At 57.6% G+C, this 18249-nt stretch overlaps 10 protein-coding genes across 10 annotated transcripts; 4 read left to right on the top strand and 6 right to left on the bottom strand.

Annotated features, from left to right (window-relative positions):
- Positions 1-250: 250 nt before the first annotated feature.
- Positions 251-869, top strand: PSEUBRA_002680 (Target SNARE coiled-coil domain protein; the record flags this gene model as incomplete). Its single annotated transcript, XM_016437059.1, has 2 exons — positions 251-760; positions 843-869. The coding sequence occupies 2 exons, from the start codon at positions 251-253 to the stop codon at positions 867-869; spliced, it is 537 nt and encodes a 178-aa protein (XP_016292582.1).
- A 379-nt stretch (positions 870-1248) lies between these two features.
- Positions 1249-1950, bottom strand: PSEUBRA_002681 (Barwin-like endoglucanase; the record flags this gene model as incomplete). Its single annotated transcript, XM_016437073.1, has 1 exon — positions 1249-1950. The coding sequence occupies one exon, from the start codon at positions 1948-1950 to the stop codon at positions 1249-1251; it is 702 nt and encodes a 233-aa protein (XP_016292583.1).
- Positions 1951-3356: 1406 nt separating this feature from the next.
- Positions 3357-4676, bottom strand: PSEUBRA_002682 (Mitochondrial import inner membrane translocase subunit Tim21; the record flags this gene model as incomplete). Its single annotated transcript, XM_016437109.1, has 1 exon — positions 3357-4676. One exon carries the CDS (start codon positions 4674-4676, stop codon positions 3357-3359), a length of 1320 nt encoding a protein of 439 aa, XP_016292584.1.
- A 526-nt stretch (positions 4677-5202) lies between these two features.
- Positions 5203-5535, top strand: PSEUBRA_002683 (Yippee/Mis18; the record flags this gene model as incomplete). The annotated part of the gene is made up of 1 exon (XM_016437103.1): positions 5203-5535. One exon carries the CDS (start codon positions 5203-5205, stop codon positions 5533-5535), a length of 333 nt encoding a protein of 110 aa, XP_016292585.1.
- A 1499-nt stretch (positions 5536-7034) lies between these two features.
- On the top strand, positions 7035-8006 carry PSEUBRA_002684 (uncharacterized protein; the record flags this gene model as incomplete). Its single annotated transcript, XM_016437097.1, has 1 exon — positions 7035-8006. One exon carries the CDS (start codon positions 7035-7037, stop codon positions 8004-8006), a length of 972 nt encoding a protein of 323 aa, XP_016292586.1.
- Positions 8007-8288: 282 nt separating this feature from the next.
- On the bottom strand, positions 8289-9785 carry PSEUBRA_002685 (Six-bladed beta-propeller, TolB-like protein; the record flags this gene model as incomplete). The annotated part of the gene is made up of 1 exon (XM_059464875.1): positions 8289-9785. The coding sequence occupies one exon, from the start codon at positions 9783-9785 to the stop codon at positions 8289-8291; it is 1497 nt and encodes a 498-aa protein (XP_059321298.1).
- Positions 9786-10282: 497 nt separating this feature from the next.
- PSEUBRA_002686 (Ribosomal protein L19/L19e domain protein) lies at positions 10283-10870 on the bottom strand (the record flags this gene model as incomplete). Its single annotated transcript, XM_016437114.1, has 1 exon — positions 10283-10870. One exon carries the CDS (start codon positions 10868-10870, stop codon positions 10283-10285), a length of 588 nt encoding a protein of 195 aa, XP_016292587.1.
- Positions 10871-12591: 1721 nt separating this feature from the next.
- On the top strand, positions 12592-13892 carry PSEUBRA_002687 (Ribosomal protein S27e; the record flags this gene model as incomplete). The annotated part of the gene is made up of 2 exons (XM_016437101.1): positions 12592-12594; positions 13644-13892. The coding sequence occupies 2 exons, from the start codon at positions 12592-12594 to the stop codon at positions 13890-13892; spliced, it is 252 nt and encodes an 83-aa protein (XP_016292588.1).
- A 443-nt stretch (positions 13893-14335) lies between these two features.
- On the bottom strand, positions 14336-16368 carry PSEUBRA_002688 (Zinc finger, DHHC-type, palmitoyltransferase; the record flags this gene model as incomplete). Its single annotated transcript, XM_059464876.1, has 2 exons — positions 14336-14883; positions 15249-16368. 2 exons carry the CDS (start codon positions 16366-16368, stop codon positions 14336-14338), a joined length of 1668 nt encoding a protein of 555 aa, XP_059320699.1.
- Positions 16369-17007: 639 nt separating this feature from the next.
- On the bottom strand, positions 17008-17868 carry PSEUBRA_002689 (Synaptobrevin; the record flags this gene model as incomplete). The annotated part of the gene is made up of 3 exons (XM_016437115.1): positions 17008-17145; positions 17255-17635; positions 17731-17868. The coding sequence occupies 3 exons, from the start codon at positions 17866-17868 to the stop codon at positions 17008-17010; spliced, it is 657 nt and encodes a 218-aa protein (XP_016292590.1).
- Positions 17869-18249: the final 381 nt, after the last annotated feature.

Genomic DNA, 18249 nt, shown 5'->3' on the forward strand with positions numbered 1-18249 from the left:
CGCGTTGGTCCGAGTCGATTTTGTGATATTTGTTAGACCCAGCTGGTCGCTTATGTCACGCTTAGGTACTTCAACTTCGCACGCCAGCTATGACGGCAACGCTGTTGCGGGGGACACGTGGATTCCACTTGCCGAAGTGATGCCATCTTCTTGCTTCCGCTCGACCACCTGTACCTCCAACGACGCAGGCGAGGGCAGCGACGCAGGTCAACGACGGCCCTTGGTACGACGCTGCGCAATCGGCACCACCATGAATCGTCGTGCAGGAGCCACTGACCGGCACGCACTCCTCGCGGGGGGCGCCTACCCGTCCTCCTCCTCGCTCTCCGCCTACCGCTCCTCTTCACCCTACGACTCGAACCCTTACCCTTCCACCTCGACCAACGGCTCTTCCACCTACAACAGCGCCGACTTTGTCGGTGCGCCCAAGAAGGAGCCCACCGAATCGTATGGGAACAACATCTTCGGTCGAGCCGCCTCGTCCTACGTCGCAACACGCACAGCCGAGGACCTTGAGGAGCAGAACGACCAGCGTCTCGACGGTCTCACCGCCCGAGTATCCATGTTGAAAGAGATCACGCTCAACATCGGGACCGAGGTACGCGAGGGGACCAAAGACCTCGGCGTACTAGGCGAGGCGTTCGAGAACACCTCGGCCTTCCTGGGTGGCACGTTCAAGAGGATGAACAAGATGGCCAAGAAGCAGGGCGGATGGTTTTGCAACATGATGCTGTTTCTCCTCTTTGTCACTTGGTTATTTGTAAGTTGGGTTGTGGCGAGACAACTTGATGGGTGGGTCGGAGTACTGACTGCTTTGCGTTCGGCGTCTTGCATTTCAACAGGTCTTCCTCTGGTGGTGGCGAAGGTAGCTCACCTCGCAACCGCATCTCACCCTCGGTTCCCGTCCAGCATCGCCCTCATACCATATTCTCTAGGTCCGAATCCAGCAGCAAATGTATTTGTACCGTCTCAATCCAGCATCACATTTCAACGACAGATGCCGTTGGCGAGCTCACCTTCTGGCCTGCCATCGAGAGTCGAACCTATTTGATCGTTGACGAGCCCAAAGAAGAGCCGATTGAAGAAAGACGGAGAGAAGACAAAGAGAGAATCTACATATCGCAAAATGCAAGCGAAGGACAGTGAAGACGAAGAAGCGGCGGGCAGGGTCCAGAGGAGCCATCGATCCTCCTCGCCCTTCGCACAATGACAGAACACAACGACAACACAGCGCAACGACTCCTCGCCCTAACCTGCGAGCACTTTAGGCCCGAACAGCGCCAAATCCCAAGGATTGGGCTGCTTGCTCCTGTACATCTGCAAGCCGTGAATCCTGCCTTCGCTCAACGTCCCACTAGGACTCAACTTTTTGAACGCGCTCTTCGTCAGATCGACTTGGTTTTCGCCACAGCCGGCGCACTTGTCGATCACCCTGACCAACACACAGCGATTGTTGGCGTTCTGATTGCACAGCTTGACGAATTCGCCACACTGCGGGCCATCGGTCCAGTGTTTGACGACCGCTCCGATGTGGGAGGAGTTTTCGGGTTGCCAGTCGCCACCGCCGTTGCCGCACTGGGGGTTGAGCAGATCGTGCGAGGCGTACCACGTGATTAGCACCTTCTTTGCCCAGAGGGTGTCGGTGAGAGCAGGGCCGATGGTGAAGAGTTTGCGGGAAGAGGAGGTGCGGTGTTTCGAATGACGGTGGTGGTGCTTGGTCCGACGAAGGGCCGCACGGGATTCGAGCTCGGAGGGAGAGTAGTCGTCATCGTCTTCGTCACCGTAGACCGAGTTGATGTAGCGCAGGGGTTGACCGTCGTCGTCCAGGTCCGCGGCGGAGGTCAGCGCGTCCGTGGAGACCGGCAGGGTCGAGGACGCCTTTGCGGTGACACTCATGGCGACGATGGCCAATGTGCCAATGATGGCATTGAAGAGATTGATGCGCACCATGGTTGCGGTTGGCCGAGATGCAAAATGGTGTATCAGCTCGAGAAGAAGAAGATAGGGCTGATACAGGGGTGTATGCGTCAAGAAACGGTAGAGGCTGGAGCAAAGAGCTTGTGGGGACGACTGTGGTGGTCACGGGTATCGACGAGATCGGGTATTGGGACGAAAAGTAAGAGGAGCGAGAGCGTAACAAAGGTGGAGCGAGAGCGTAACAAAGGTGGAGCGAGAGCGTAACAAAGGTGGAGCGAGAGCGTAACAAAGGTGGAGCGATGGAGAATGGGGAGGGTCGAAAGGTCAACTTGGAGAGACGATAGATAATACAGGAACGTGCCGGGTGGCGAGGTCTGGGCTAGTGAGAGATTGGCAGCGTGAGCTCGTGACGAGGACCCTTGAGCGAACCGCACGTGCGGCGCTACGGCGGCGGCAAAGTCACTGGCGATATGAGTGCTAGACACGGGACGGCTGCAGAAGGCGCAACCAGAGGGCTGCAGCAAGAGTGGTGCCTGATCGACAAGCCACGCAGCCAGCCTCGATTTGACGACTGCATGTATTTGATCTGCATCAAAGGCTGCTGTCGTGCAACCATGTGTATCGTTTCGGCGCTGGGACCCGTCGGCAGCGATATACGGGGACGATACAAACACACTCCGAGCGCTGGGATTCAATAGAATGGCTCATGCAGACACTCAATTCCAGCTCAGAACGTCCTGCCAATCGAATCAGAAACGTTCCGTCCGAGTTGCCGAGACTGTAAAGGCGCTAAGGCATCGTAACAATGAGACCGCAGACAGTCCAGAAGCATCTTTGCGGGCGGGTCACGAGATGATCATTGTTCGTGAGTCTGTGCGACACGAAGTGTTGCCGTCCGGGGATTGTCGAGGACGTCTGGGCTGGAGTGACGCCACTGCATCGCAATGGCAGCGACATACATCACTCCCAAAAGATACAGGAGGAGACGTTGTGCAACAGCAAGGTTGAGGAATGCAACCATGTCTGTGCTGCGTGGTACGCGCTTTTTGACGTGCCTGCAGGTGATGTATGTTTCGGGTGCAGAGGTTCACAGAATGAGTGTGACATGTCAGCCCGCCGCCACGCTCCGTTGTAAACTTCGCGCTGCATTGCTGTGCAGATCCTTCGGCGTACATCATTTACGCTTGGATCCCGTCGCTTGGCATGCAATGCGCTCGAGCTGCTCTCTTACCTTTGCTAGCGCCGCGGTTGATGCGCGCAGCGTCGATCAGTGCGCCCCTCAGACCCTGCGTAGCATGCAGATCCTTCTTCCGTGGAACATCTCTGGTCTGTGCGGAAAGTGGTTGCGAGATTGCAGCGTCTGACGGCTCCGCTCGGGCCCTTGCACACGCTGATGAACCTCAGGCTCCGATTTGGCTGCATGATCGAATTACAGCTGATCACCTTTGCACGTCGCCCGGCTTGCGAACGATCCACACCCGCTGGCGCATGAACGCCTGCGAATTCGGAACATCGACGAAAAGCGTGCGGTACTGCAGAGTACCATCTTGGTCCTTGACCAGCTCTGCATGCACCTCGCCCGTGGACCACGTGCCGGGTTCGGAGGAGCGGCGAGACTTTGGTGCGGTCGGGGAGGTAAGGGTCGAGGTGATGGCCTCTGTTGAGCTTCGTACCACACTGCCGATGCCGCCGAGGGCCGAGCTCCATGTTCGGCTCAGCACGTTATCCGATGGAGCATTCGCTTCTGCTCCGGATGATGAGGTGCTGGCGATAGAGCCGGCTTCTTTGTCGCCGTCAGCATCGTAATGCGACCCGAGGTCGACGCCGAGTTGCTCGCCGAGCCATTCTCCACCCTCCATGATCTTGCGACCTGTCCACTTGCCTGCCTCGACGATCTCATACCGTGCCGTGTCCCAGATCGACCACTCCTCTCCCTTCTCCCGCGCTCCGATCCAGAATCGCAACAGCATCTTTTCCTCGCCTGTTCGCTCGTCCGTGAACGAGACCGAAGGCACCGAGCGGGACCGTCTCCTGTCCTTGACCGAGGGCGGGTTGAGCGGTGAGAAGTCGCTCGATCCACTCTCAACTGTGGGAGATGTGCGGAATCGATACGGCATCAAAAGGTGGTTGCCGATCTCTGCGCTCTTCTGTACGCGCTTGCATGCGTCTGCGTAGATCACGGTGGGGCTGTTCTTGGCGAAGAGCTCGCTGGTGAGTGCATAGATGAGCACAAACGTCAGAGCGCCTCCGCCGAAGATGAGGGTTGCTCGAGATGACTGGACAGTGGCACGTGCTACCTTTTGGCCCGTCTTCAGCTGCGACCATGGTTTGCCCTGCCCTGTGGCTCGATCTATGAGCGTGGGCTGCGAGCTGAGACCACCGCCTGCAGAGAGTCCCGCCACGCCTAGGGGGATGCCACCTCCTCTTGATCCTGAGGCAGCGTCTAGCGCAGCTTCTGCGGTTGCATTGAAACGTGGGCGAGGTTGAGCTTCCGAGAGTGACGAAGAGGTTGACGAGGAGGTGGAGGCGCGCAGCTCGTCGAGGATCTGTCGCTGGTTGAAGGCTGCTTTCGACCCTTTAAGGCTGCTCGAGCTCGACTTGCCTTTGTCATCATTCCAGACCGTCGAGACATGGTAGCGACGATAGACGAACTTTTGAACATTGCTGGCCGATGCTGCTCGAGCCGAAAGTGCAAGCGGAAGTGAAGCTGTGCCAAGGAGGCGCAATGTCGGAGCCGTCATCGAGTGCGCCGCGGTCATGGTGGTGATACTGATCCGTGAGTGCGAAGGTAGACTTCCCCGGCGATTTTATGTGCTGGAGTCGGGCGCCTCGCTCTGTACTATCGACACGAAGAGCCGAGATCGTAGACAAGGAACAAGGAGGAAGAATGGTTTGAGCGTCGTTGAGAAGAGAGCTTTCTTTCTGACGCCGTGTGCCGAGCCAAATATTTCCGGCCGGCTCAAGCTTTGCTCCACACTGAGCGAGTGGGCCTGAGCGCTAAGCCAAAATTATGGCTGAGTTGGCGGGGCATGGACCCTGAATGCTGTGAATGCAGCTTGGCTGTCATAAAAGGCCAGCCTCCCTCCTCCTCGACCTTATCTGCCAGCTCCAGCATCCTTCGAAGAGCACTGATCAAGCATCCTCACTCATACAGCAGCTCTGATCGCTCCTTCTCACTCTCTCAGCGTCTCGAGCGATCTCTCCGCGTGTGCCTTCAGCCAGCCTTTACCTCCGCACCATCTACGGGAGCAGACCTGGGCCAACCGCCCTTGGACGCGAGTCAAGATGGGCATGACACACAAGGAATATCTCAGCGGCCAGCGCATCTTTGGTTGTAAGGACTGCAAGACTCACCTGACCACGATCGAGAATCTGGTCAGCCGCGCGTTCAACGGGCAGCATGGTCGAGCCTACCTCTTCGATTCGGTCACCAACATCAATCTAGGCAAGGCAGAGGATCGCCACATGACGACGGGGCTACACACGGTGCGAGATATCGCCTGCGTCAAATGCAAGACTACGCTCGGGTGGAAGTACGACAAGGCGTACGTGGCTGCCGAGAAGTACAAGGAGGGCAAATTCATCCTCGAGAAGGAGCTTACGGTCGACGTTCACTAGCTGCCTAGTGGGCCGTCAGAATCCATTACCCCACTCAACTGTCGACGATTTACCTTCAGCAGCCCTTGGACCAACACAAGTAGCACAGCAGGCAAGCCACGTTACGCACGATGACCGAAGAAGGTCCTCGCTTTGGAACGACGCGCTTCTGCCGTTTGGATGCTTGCAGCGAGCTCGGCGCTGCCGCAGAGCGCAAGAGCTGTGAGGCCCGCAGGCCAAGCAGCAAAATCACCGCGCCCGACGTCCCGTCTACACACTTTCCTTCAAAGGTTACGGTCATCGCTCCTTCGACTCGCAACGATCTCTCGTCAGCAGAGGAAACACAAGACCCGCCTAATCAACGCTTTCGCCCCTCTTGTTTCAGTCGGCTTCGAGGATCGACGCTCCCGAAAGGCCAGACAAAAGCAGCAGCCGGAAGATTGCAACGATGACGCTCGATCAGTTCCTGCCACCCAAGAGTCCTCTGCAACTGCCGCTCGTCTCAGAGGCATCCTGTAATTTACACTGATCCTCAACCCCCTCGGAGCGGCATCATCTACTCGCCTGTATTGGCTTCATATGGTCACACTGGAAGTTTGAAATCGAACGCTGTTTCCACCAGCTCGAGCGAGTGAGGTTGGATGGAGTGAGAATGCAGCGGCTCAGGGACGGAATCGGCTATGGGATACGGCCAGGAATGGCCGCACACGCTGCACTGCCGCTCGCCTGACCTGCATGCTCGATGTGCTGCGAGTGAGGGCGTAGGTGTGCAAGGAAGGCACGATCTGACAGGTGCTGCTGATTATAGCAGGCTAGCGTCCAAGCGAAAAAGGGGTCAAGGCTTGTTCGGCAGCGGGAAGAGTCTTGAACCATGCAGCAGCGCAGAGACGAGTCTTTGTCTTGCAGCAGCCCCCGAAAGAAGGGCAGAATCAAGGATCGACGACGAGCATTTCGCCAATTCAAATCGGATGCATGTCTTGAAATGGGATCGACAGGGCTGTCAAGCTTTTCAATCAATCCCGGCTTGGCAGCGTGGGACAGCATTTGAAATGCAACGGAGAGGAGAACGAATTTCCAAACACACACACATGAAGGGTGAAAATTCAAGACTGACACTGGTCAGATGCCTGACTCGCGTCACGACAGCAGATCAACACTCAGACAGTCCAACGCCGACGTGCCCCTTTGACAGCCTCGTCCTTGAGCAGACTGGGAAATCCTCTCGCCGTTTGCATGCCACTCTACCAGCAGGCAGCGGCAGCATGATGGTCGTCGTCTGATGGTGAGAACCATCTCCACCATCATCATCACCACCAACTCTTACCCCTCTCCCTCCCCTTGCCTCGCGACCCGTGTCCGGAACTCGTCTCCTCCTCTCTTGTACAGCTCAGACCCTCTCTTTCCCATCCTTTCATTTGCTCGTCAGCATCCTCGTGTTCGTCCACCGCCCGCACGCAATTCTATCCTCCTACGCGACCAAAGCACCACCACCAACACTCTTCATTCATCGCACCGCAATCATGAAGACCTTCTCCCTTTCCGCCGCCGCTGGCTCGCTCGCCGCCACGCTCCTCCTCCTCGGCTCGTCGGTAGCACCGGTTGCTGCCCAGTCCGCGGTCGCCAACGTCTCCGCCATCCCCTCCGACGTCTCGTCCGGCTGTCAGACATTCCTCTCCACCCTCAACTCGGACGCGCAGCTCAACGCGTGCACCAAGCCTCTCCTCACCGCTACCCAGTACTACGCGTCCAACTCAACCGATGCTGCCTCGCAGCTCGACCCTACGCTCGCCGACCTCTGCTCGAGCAACACCGGTTGCGACGCGGACATCATCCGTCAGCGACTGGACCAGTTCTGGCAGGCGTGCCACACAGACCTTCAGTCCGCCAACGCCGTCGTCCAGGCCATGTACGATAACCTGTACATGATCACTCCCTTGATCAACAGCATCTGCAGCAAGGATGACACCAACGAGTACTGTCTCAAGACGATTGCCAAGGCTGCGGCGTCCTCGTCTCGCACGCCCTCGCGTAGGTCTGTTGAGGATGACGAGGAGGAGGAGGAGGCGCCAGAAACGGTGGCTCAGCTCGACCGCAGGCAGTCGGCCGCTACCACCGGCCTTTACAACGAAACCCAATCCACCGGCGCAGCAAACACCAACGCCGCCTTCCTCTTCATCTCGTCCACATCCCCCAAGAGCATCCTCTGCTCCAAGTGCTCCCAGCAGATCCTCGCCAGCTACATCCGTTTCGAAACTTCGATTCCGTACGCCATCGGTCTGAGGACGTCGGCGATCCTCGCACCCCAGAGCGACATCTACAAGGCGGCCAAGACGGATTGTGGATTGGACTTTGTGGCGCAGGTCAACAAGATTGCTAACACCACCCAGTTTGCTGCTGTTGTCAGTGGAGCGAGCTTTGCGGGTGCCGGGCGCGGCATGGCTGCTCTGGCCACGCTCGCTGCATCGGCGGTCGTTGCGCTCGTTGCTCTCTGAGGAAGACACTTCGTGGAAGTGGGATGCGCGCTGCTGGCACGTTGTCATCCCCACCGAATGTCGTCCCTTTGCCAATCCATCGCTCTCTTTTGCACTGTTTCTTTCACACTTCGCTTCGCACTTCGGAACTCTTTCATCACGCAGGCTCGATCTCGATCGCCTCACCCCGCTTCGTTTTCTTTCGGTTGCTTCGTCCTTGTCCACTTGCTCTTATGTGTAATGGTTAACTTCAACCGTGTCTCTCTTCAGTGTGACTGATTCGTTGAGACTTGGAGGTGAAGGCTAGGTTGACACACCTGTACAAGCGAGCACCCCGTCATAGAGGCCCGAGACCAACAGTGTCCCAGTTCCGTCCTCCTCGTACGTATGATAGTAGGAACTCGCGCTGCTGGCCAGTCGCACCTCTTCTTTACCCATGACCACCGGCTCCCCTGTCGTCTGGAACAGCGTCCTCACATTCCACTCTTCGCTACTCGACAGGCTCATCTGCTGTGACGGTAGCGGGGCGTCGTCGACCCTCTCCTTGCCAGCTGAGGGGCGAATGCCGACGCTCCAACTCGGACTGGTCCTCCTCATCGGGTCGCGGGCCATAGCCATGAGTTTGAACGGTGCCGGATGACCCGTTGCCAGCAGCATTTCTTCTCCCTTTCCGGTGGAGAGAGCGAGGTTGTCAGGACGAAACGGCAGATGGACCTTTGTGCGCAGCTGCAGGTTCCAGTTGGGGTGGATGTCGTACATGAAAACGCCTGGGTAGGTTGTCGAGGCGACGATGAGAGTGTCATGGGTGACGACGAGACCGTTTGCGAAGGGCACGCCTTTCGCTACGACCCTCGCGTCGACGACTTCGCCCTCGTCGCCGTCGAGGGAGAAGTGAACGTGACTCACCCAGCCCAATGGCAGACCGAGCAGCGTTTCCGCTTGTGCTAGTCGCGCTGCCACCCATCGCACGCTCGCCGGTCTCGCCAAGCGCCGAAGCACCCAGCTCGGAGTGACGCGGGGCAGAACGTGCTCAAGCAGCGGCACCAGATGTGTACTCCATGGGCCCGGACGCCGCGCGAACAGGTGGTCGTTGCTGATCACAAAGCTGGACCCGTCGAGCGCGTGAATCGAGTTGGGCGTGTGCGTTGCGAGCGGATGCACGATGCTTCTTTGCCACCTCGCCTGCCACCTTCCCTCCCCCGAAGGCGGGGACAGGCGGAAGAGCTCCACGCTCGAAGACTCGCTGCGATGGTTCACCACGAACAGGGTCAATCCCGTCGAGGTGCGGTGGACGGACAGGCCGAGTGGGTGAAATGTGCTGTTCGGGGGGAAGTCCACCAGGTCCACCGGCACAGCGCCTGCTCGTGGTGAGGAGGGCGATGTGGGGTAGGTGTATGTGAACAGCTGACCACGAGGTAAGGGATCGGTCAGGGGACCCATGACGGTGTTCCACTGCGCTCGGCCCGCATCACAGCTGATGAGCGCCGTCGCCGTCTCGCCGTCGCCGCGAGGGATGAACTCGATGTCTTCGCAAAAGCGGAAAGAAGGCCCGCCACGGACGTTGAAGCATTCTGTCTGGCTCGATGTCGAGTTTCGTACCCAAAAGGCAGGCATGCGTGAGCCTGGGCCGAAGGCGCTCAGCAACCACCGCAGGTTGAGCAAGATCGGCGCAAGGAGGATAGCGAGGAGACCAAGCTTGATCGCTCGATACGTTGAGCTTGCGGACGAGACTGGGCCGTCTTGAGGTCGACCTTGAAGTTGGTCCGCAACGCGCTGCTTGTCCAGATCTGCGGACGGCATCCTCTCAGGGAAGGGGTGACCTTGTCTAGTGGTGGTCGGATCTCAACATTGACCATCGCGGTTCTTCTCGGATTGCGCGCTGGCTCATGCGCACAAATCAACGTCCGTACACGCTTGTTCACACTAGACACCTCACGCGCAACAGTTTCTGGGTCAATGTGCAGATGGATTGCTTTTTTGGGAACGACCCCCAAGCCGATATGTAGGGTGGAGAGGGGTAGTATCGTACATGCGAGGGAAGTCGTAGAGGTTGCCTACGGTGACCACCGCGAGGCGGAGAGGGGATGATAGGAGATGCTGCTGTCGTCAACGGGCGACGACGAGCAGATGCATAGTATGCAGGCGACAAGAAGCTGACTGTCTCAGAAGAGAAGAGCCGGTGTGCCGAGTGTGATGATGGGTGGGGCGATGACAAGAGAATGTGCGCGAGACTGTAGAGAAACAAGTACTAAGAAACAAGAGAGCAGAAAGGAACAACAAACCAATGCTGAACCCATTTACTTCTTCTCCTCGGCCTCGTTCTCGACAGCGATGATGGCAGCACGCTTCTCGAGGACACGCTGAGCACGGCGCTCGCGCATGGCCTTGTTGCGCATACGACGAGCCTCCATCTGGTCGGACAGGTGCTTGGATCGGGCAGCCTCGGCCTTGGCCTTGTGGATGTGCTCCATGAGGACACGCTTGTTCTTGAAAACGTTACCCTTGGACTTGAGGTAGAGCTCGTGGTACAGGTGCTTGTCAATCTTGCCAGACTCGCGGTACTTGCGCAAGAGACGGCGGAGGACACGCTGGCGTCGCATCCACATGACCTTGGTGGGCATACGGGCCTCCGAGGAACCCTTGCGGTGACCCTGTCCGGTACCACGGCCGGCACGCTTGGCAGCGGCGGTGGCGCGGGCACGCGATCGCGAGCCGCCGACGACGGGCTTGCGGATGATCTGACCGTCGCGGATGAGCTTGCGGATGTTGGCACGCGAGTTGGCGTTGCCAATGTCGTTCTGCTCGGCGGGGTCGAGCCAGACCTTGCGCTTACCGCATCCGAGGACCGAGGCCGCGAGACGCTTCTGTGTTCGAAGGTTGACCATCTTGATGACTGTGGGTGGTGATGATGATGGAAGAGCGGAGAAAGAAAAGGTCAGATATGTGTGCGCCAAATATTGCAAGGGACTCCGTATCTGCGTGCTCCGAGACTCCTGCTGTTGATGAAGGTGATTGTGTTGGTCGATGGTCGATGTCGCTAGGTCTGCCGACGAGTCGAGATTGCATAGCAGGCGCCGTGCGAATGCGCAAAGCGGTACATGAAAGCAAATGCAAAGCTGGTTGTTGCCGGGTCGACGAGCCCCTAAGGGGGGCCTCTTTAGATGACCAGCAAGCAAAGCCGAGTGTGCTATCCCCTATCCGTCCCGTGGCATCTGCATGTGCTCGCGACTGTCTTCCTGCTTTGCCTCTGCCGACGAACCGAAAGCAGCTTCCTAAAACCGAGCGAGACGTCTCTGGACAGCGATCTCGCGATGCACCGAGCCGCGTCACGAGGTAGCCCTAGCAGCTGGGTCTAGCCATAAGAGATGAAAGTCCGTCCTTGCAATGCGATGCGTACCATTTCAGATGTCAGGTGTAAAGCGAATGGCGATGATATGATGGCTGAGAGGCGTGGACGGCTGGAGATGCTATGTTTGGCAAGACGACGAGTGTTGCCTGAGGTCGGACGTCAAAGCAGTGGCGATTGCAAATTGTGCTGATGCTGATGCTGTGTGGAGTTGCGAACGCCGTCGATATTGCTGATTGCGCGCTGTATATTCTCTTCGTCGATAGCAGGAGTCCCGAGCAGAGACGTTTGCGATATGCTAGACACTTACGTTCTTAGGACTTGAGGGGTCTTGATGATGATGACGAGGAGAGGAAGAGAGGTGACGACCAAACCTCAAAGTCTGGCTGAGTGACTGGCTGTCTGGCCAACTCTCGCTCGAGCTCAACGCTTTTGGCCACTGCGCCAGTCTCCGAGCTGCCAGAAAACCAAGACTGCTGAGCTGCTGCCTAAAAAAGTCCCGTCTTCAACTTTTCGCCTGCTCGTGGCCCTTTTGGCGCGCATCCTTCGTTGGCTACGCCAAAAGCCTCGAGATAGCCTGTCTGCTGCCTTGTTTTGCGTCACAGCCTTGCGGCCGCTCTCTGCAAAAGTCTCGATTGCGGCATCCAAGCCTGAAATCTCGAGTCGGGCTACCCTGCCAGTCAACATGGATTGTATTTCGACAATTTGAATCCAAGCTTGGAAAGAACACCTCGGCCGAGGTTAAAGATCACGTTTGGAAGACATTTTGTAATCCACCTTGCTATGGCAAATTTCACGTCAGGCGCGCGTGATGCTTTCGCCTTGTGCTGCCTCGCTTGCGATTGTGCTGAGTCTCAGAGAGCTCTTATGCCTGCTAGGCTCAGAAGACAGCTACGATACTGGCTCGGCAGCCTTGGTTTTCCCAGGCCGGTCAAGTGGGTTGCAGACGAGTGTCTTGCCTAGCTGCCGGCAGAATTCGAACTTTGACTGCGCTGAGCTGGCTCGAATCTGGAGAGTGACTGCTGCTGAGTCTCTGGTACCGAAATTTGCTCAGCCTCGACTCAGGATTTTTGCGCGCGCAATCACAGGCAGCAGAGCGCAGTCAGTGGCGGGTTGGGCTGGTCACAGGCTGCTGGTCAGTCAATTCGTAAACCTTAGTCGACCAACCAGCTTAGCCAGCCAAGAGAACATCGATATTGGCGCCACTCGCGATCATCCTTCTTTCCCTCCAGTAACACACTCACATCTACATACATCAAAATGGTAAGCTTCCCATTTCGCAAACGCGGGTCAACAGTCTCGTAGTGTAGCGGTACCAGCAGCTGGCAGCAGAGTCCTGGACAGCACCGTGCGATCAATGGGGCGAATCGACCTCGACAGCTCACCGAGGAGGATAGTGGCAATCAGCATGGCACGTCGACGAGCTATATCTTCAGACATGATGTCTCAACGTCCTTCGACAGCGCACTGCTTACCAAACGGCAGTCGAGACGAGCATCGCCACCAAGGTTCACACGCAAACGAACGAGTTTATGACGTTGCAGCCCAGCCAGAACGGCGATCGCCACCTGCTATCAGCAGCATCAGCCAGTCATTGCAGGTCTTCTTTGGGCGGCGCATCCTGCATCTGCGTCGTTCGTCGTTCAACACAGGCCATTGCATGTCCATCGCAAGTGTAGGCTCTCATCAGCACGCACCACAGACGGGCCATCTCAACAGCCAAGCATCGCAGCAAACCGCAATACGGAGCGTCGACGTCTCTGTGTGCGTATGTCCCCGCCCGCGCTTACGCAGTGGGTTGCGCGACGTGCGCATCCGAGATCGCGGACTCGGAGGTTTAGCTCCACCCGTATCTCCTTGCAGTAGCTCCATGTTCCACCGCTGCATCGTCGCTACCATGGGACAGACGTTTGTTCTCAATTCCTCCCACATCCGTCTTCGCGGTTCAGCGTAAACAGCCACAAGGTTCGACACTCATCGCATTCGACTGCTCCGCTCCAGCCGCGACATCGATCATACCGCAGTATCATACCGCAGTGGCGCTTCGACCATCACACCATGCCATCTTATGGCATCCACCGCTCGTGCCTGGCTTCCAAGCCACCATACATCACCTTTGCATCGCAAAGAAGCTCGACACATGCACCAACCTGTTCTTTCGATGGTCGTGCCGACGACCTCATTCCTGCACCACCTACACCCTGCTGTCAGCCGATCACACTACGCTACGAGACTTTGCTCCGCCACTGATCTGATCACAGCGAGCACATCCACTGACTATTCCCCCCTCTATCGTATTGACTCCTCCGCAGACTCTCGCCGTCGACCTCCTCAACCCCTCCGCCGAGCAGCAGGCTCGTTCGCACAAGCTCAAGCGACTGGTACAGAACCCCAACTCGTTCTTCATGGACGTCAAGTGCCCCGGTTGCTTCGCCATCACCACCGTCTTCTCGCACGCCCAGACCGTTGTTGTCTGCGGCTCGTGCGCCCAGGTGCTCTCGCAGCCCACCGGTGGTAAGGCCCGCTTGACCGAGGGCTGCTCTTTCCGCAAGAAGGCGTAAATCGGTTGTTCACCGACTTTGCGTTCCGATCCAGCAGCTTTCCCGTCTCCCAGCATGTAGCACCACATATCGAAAAAAGGGTCATCCGCCCGCAACCCAGGAGGTACACACTCGTGTATCTTTGAATCATCCATCGGCTTCTTGTACCATGGCTATTCATTTGCATTGCGTCCTCACCAGAAGGCGCAGCATTCATTCCCCCCCTCTTTCGCATGAAGCATGATCCGCTCCTGTGATTCTCTCGCAATTCATTGCACTTGTCAAAACACGATCGGTTCGAGGATGTTATTTTGAGGTCTGATATGATGATGCAGTTTGATGCGATTGTCCGGTCTGATGTGAGCACGGTGAGACAGCGAGCACGATGAGAAGCGATTCTATGCAAAACAACTGACACGAGGCCGAGACTGTGGAAGGCTACGCCAGTGAGTGAGGTAGGAGTGTCACACGGTCCACCCGCCCCTCGGCCGCACCTCGTACCCCTCCGACCCGCGGCGCACCAACACCCGAGCGCCGCCGACCTTTGCGTCCTCCTCGTCGTCCTCTTCGTCGTCCTCTTCCTCTTCCTCCACAACGCCATACTGGAAAGCGTCCTCGTTGTCGTGGAAGCCATTTCCATACGCGTACGGTCGATCGTGCGCATCGACGCCGTAGTAGTCGGCATCGAAGCCGTCCAGCGCGGCGAGCTGATCTGCGTCTGGTTCCGCCATCATCCGTGGCCCTGTGGGGTATGCAACAACGTCGTCGTCCGAATCGCTCTCCTCATCCCCTTCGCCCTCTTCGTTCGCACTTTGCTCCTCCCGTTCTTCATGTGCATATGCCGCTCCGCGATAGCGTAGACCAGCATTGGACGGGCGCAGATTGGGATTGAACCCAGACCCGTAGGTGAATGGGCTACTGGACGACGCGCCCGGTGGAGCCGAGAAAAGTTCGGGTGCGTACGTTGTCTTGGTCGGATCTTTGGGTGGCCATCTGTACTGCGCGCCTGGGTCTGTGGGTGCGAAGAAGGATGGGGGGCGGGTCAGTGAACGGATCTTCGGTTGGTTGTGGCATCGGCTTGAACTGGATGATGAAGGAAGGGGAAAGGGAGGGGCACGTACCAGTTGAGCAGATGTACCCCTTCCTCTCACCCCGCTTCTCCCTCTTGCACACCGTCGCCGGCCTGATCGTGCCGAGCCTGCATCGCATGCCACCGCTCCCACCTCAGCCGATGCATCACGCTCGCCTCGAGCTCGGCATCCACGTAGCTCTCCTCGTCCTCCTCCTCCATCATCTCCATCCCTCCATCCTGCAGCGCAGTCTGGATCTTCCATCTACGACTTTTGATGCTCCTCACACTGATAGAGCGGTACTTACCGAGCCCATTTGCCACGTCGTACTCCAATCCCTCACCTACACCCCCTCTCCCTGGGAGGCACCACATCAACGGGCTGCTCCCTAACACCTCCCTTACATTCCGCCATACACCCAGGTCGTAGGGATACTTGATCTTCCGCACCCTCCCCCGCCTTACCATCGTTGCCACTCTCTCCTTCTCCCAACTCTCAATGGTCGTCTGGTTCACCGCTGCGCAGTAAAAGTGATACGCGCTAAAACAGCCAACCAACACCCACACGGGTATGCACAAAGCGTAGTTGATCACCAACCACACCACCTCGCTCGTCCCTGGCTCTCTCCAATACCCATAGCTGTTCCACCAGTCACCTACGCGGCCTGAGATCATCGCCAGATGAAACGTGCACGTCACGTCGACGGCAAAGAGGAACCGTAGGAAGGAGGCGTAGTTGTGGAACCCGACGCAGTTGGCAAGCCAGGGACAGTGGTGGTCCATGCGCAGCACGCACCGGTTGCACGTCTTGCAGTGGTGCGATCGGGGAGGTTTGTAGGCCGAACAGGTTTTGCAGTAGCGTGGACGGTAGATGTGCTGTTTGAGCTCCATGATCGCAGAAGAGGAGGGGTCGAGGGCGGACCAGTCCGGCTCCCATCCAGAGGACACACCGCCAGGGTCCGTGGTGACGCACAGGTAGTAGTTGTAGAAGATCAGGCCCAGGCCGAGGTTGAATGGGATCAGCACGGAAAGGAGGGTGGGAAGGGTGAAGGACGGCGTCTTGTGGTAGTACGGCAGCATGATGAAGAGTTGAGAGGTGTAGCCGAGGATGGAGATGAGGAGCGTGGTGAGCGTTACCCAGATGACCTCGGACCATTTGAGCGGCGTGCGTCGTTTGCCGTTGGGTATTGACGGGCCACTCGAGCCGGATGAGGAGAGATCGATGGATCCGTCGGCTGGCTGCGCGGCCTCGTCTCTGTGAGATAGCAGTGGTTGACCCTCCTTTGAGAGAGAGTGCGCTTCGACCTCGCCATCGCTCTCAGAGTTGGGGTAAGCGCCGTCGTCGAGGTCTGCCTTCGACGCGCTTGCTGGGCAGCCTTTCGCGCGCAGAGTCGAGATCGTCTCTGCGCGACCGTTTGATGAAGACATTGCTTGCGACATTGTGCGGGATCGCACCGTACCGTGAGGGACCTCGAGAAGGAAGCAGCTGCTTGGGTCCGTTCTTCAGACGGCCATGGCAAGCCCGAAGTCGTATCCTGTCCGGTCAGGCCTGCTAAGTTGTGAAGGGCGCCTGCGCACAGCCGTCCGAGCCAGCCGCGTGGTGCTCGATGATGGTGGTGGGGCAGAGCAAAGCCGACAGGCAAGCAAGGATGCCAACTTAACGTTCCAAAGCGGAAAGATTTCGCCGAGAGACCCTTGGCTGCACAGCCGAGCCAAATTTAGCTCAGAAGTGTTACTTTGGCGCGCTCATGCCAAGGTGCTTGCTGAGAGTCGTCACAAAGGCTCGAGCTCGCTCTTTGACCCTCCCAGTCTGACGACCTGGATCGCCTTTCGGCTTCTTCCGTCTCGACAGCTCATCACTCAGCACAAGAGGCCCAGCCTGTCACTTTTTGTTCTTAGAGAGATCAGATACGCGGAAAGGGAGCCTATATACAGGAAGGAAAGCATGCCCAACCAACGCTGAGCGAGTAACATTTCTTGCGAGCAGTTCACATCAGTCCGAAGGGATCGGCTTGAGCGGTGATTCGCATGCGAGATGGAGCGTGATGCGGCGATCCACCGACTTCCTCACATGACTACGCAGCACGAGTTCTGCTTCTTGGCCGTCTTGTAGAACATCTTGCTCTGTTCGCTCAGCGTGCCGGACTTTTCGACGAGCTTGTCGAGGTCCTCGCCGCGCTGGAGGACCGAGTCAATGGTCTTGTGCTGTTGGCCGTCGATCGAAGATTGCGGTCACACCATGAAAGAAGTTGTCAGCAGTGGCTCTCGTCATCCTGTCACTAGATTTCCTGAAATGGACGTATGTTGCACTTACCAGCACGATCTTGGTCTCATCCAGCTCCTGTTGAACCTTCATAATGGTATCCGCCTGTCTGGGATCCTGGTATCTCTTGACGTAGTCGACGCTTTGCGGGAAGGCGCTCAGTCCCAGCAGCGGCTCGCCCTTTGGCGGTGCAGTGGCAGACCCGGTGGTGATCGCATTGACCTTGGCCTCCCACTGCGACTTTGGCACCTTGATGACGAATTCGTCGAGGGTCTTGTTGAGGAGCGAGTGGGCGACGCGCGCGGGGTACTCGGTGTCGGTGATGAGGACGCCCGCGAGCCCATCGGATGCCGGGCGCGCGTGTACGTGCGCAACATACGAGTTCTCTTGGACGGATTGACGCTGTGTCGGTTGTGTTCGCTCCGCTACCGTCTACGTTCACAATGGTCGAGCAAAAAGGATAGCAGATTGAGTCAGTGAGCAGGATGCACTTCGAGGTTTGCATGAGTAAAGATGGCCGGACTTACCCTCGCCATGAATCCCATCATGTCCTGCACCGTTCCACGCTGGAAGAAGCCAAACGAGCCGAGCTCCCACGCTGTCGTCAGCGGTACCGCACCAGCACCGGGTGGGCTGGCCAGGATGAGCAAGCCGTAGATCTGCATCTTGGATGTGAAGCGAGTCGATGCCTGGAGCTAGATGCGTCGGATGAAACCTTGTCAGCGAGAGTCCGTTCCAAGGAAGTGAGCGGTCTTAAGCAAAGAGGATGCAAGCAGCTTCGACGTCGTGGATGGAGTTGGAGAGGAGAGAGTGGAGGATGATGCTGAATGGGTGGATTTCAACACACGCCCGCCGCTTGCTGCGAGCGTGCATGCAACACTCCGTCGATCTGGCAAACAACCGAGCGGGGGCTGAGACAAGAAGGCAGCACAAAGGCTGTCGAAATCTAAAATTTAAAGGGGCGATTTCAGCGGCCAGAGTCGCTGACTGGCAAGCTCACGACCCTTGCGATCTGCATGCATGCTTTGAACCTTCTCATAACCACA

The sequence above is a fragment of the Kalmanozyma brasiliensis genome (genome assembly GCF_000497045.1).
Source record: "Kalmanozyma brasiliensis GHG001 unplaced genomic scaffold PSEUBRA_SCAF2, whole genome shotgun sequence".
Classification (NCBI taxonomy): domain Eukaryota; kingdom Fungi; phylum Basidiomycota; class Ustilaginomycetes; order Ustilaginales; genus Kalmanozyma; species Kalmanozyma brasiliensis.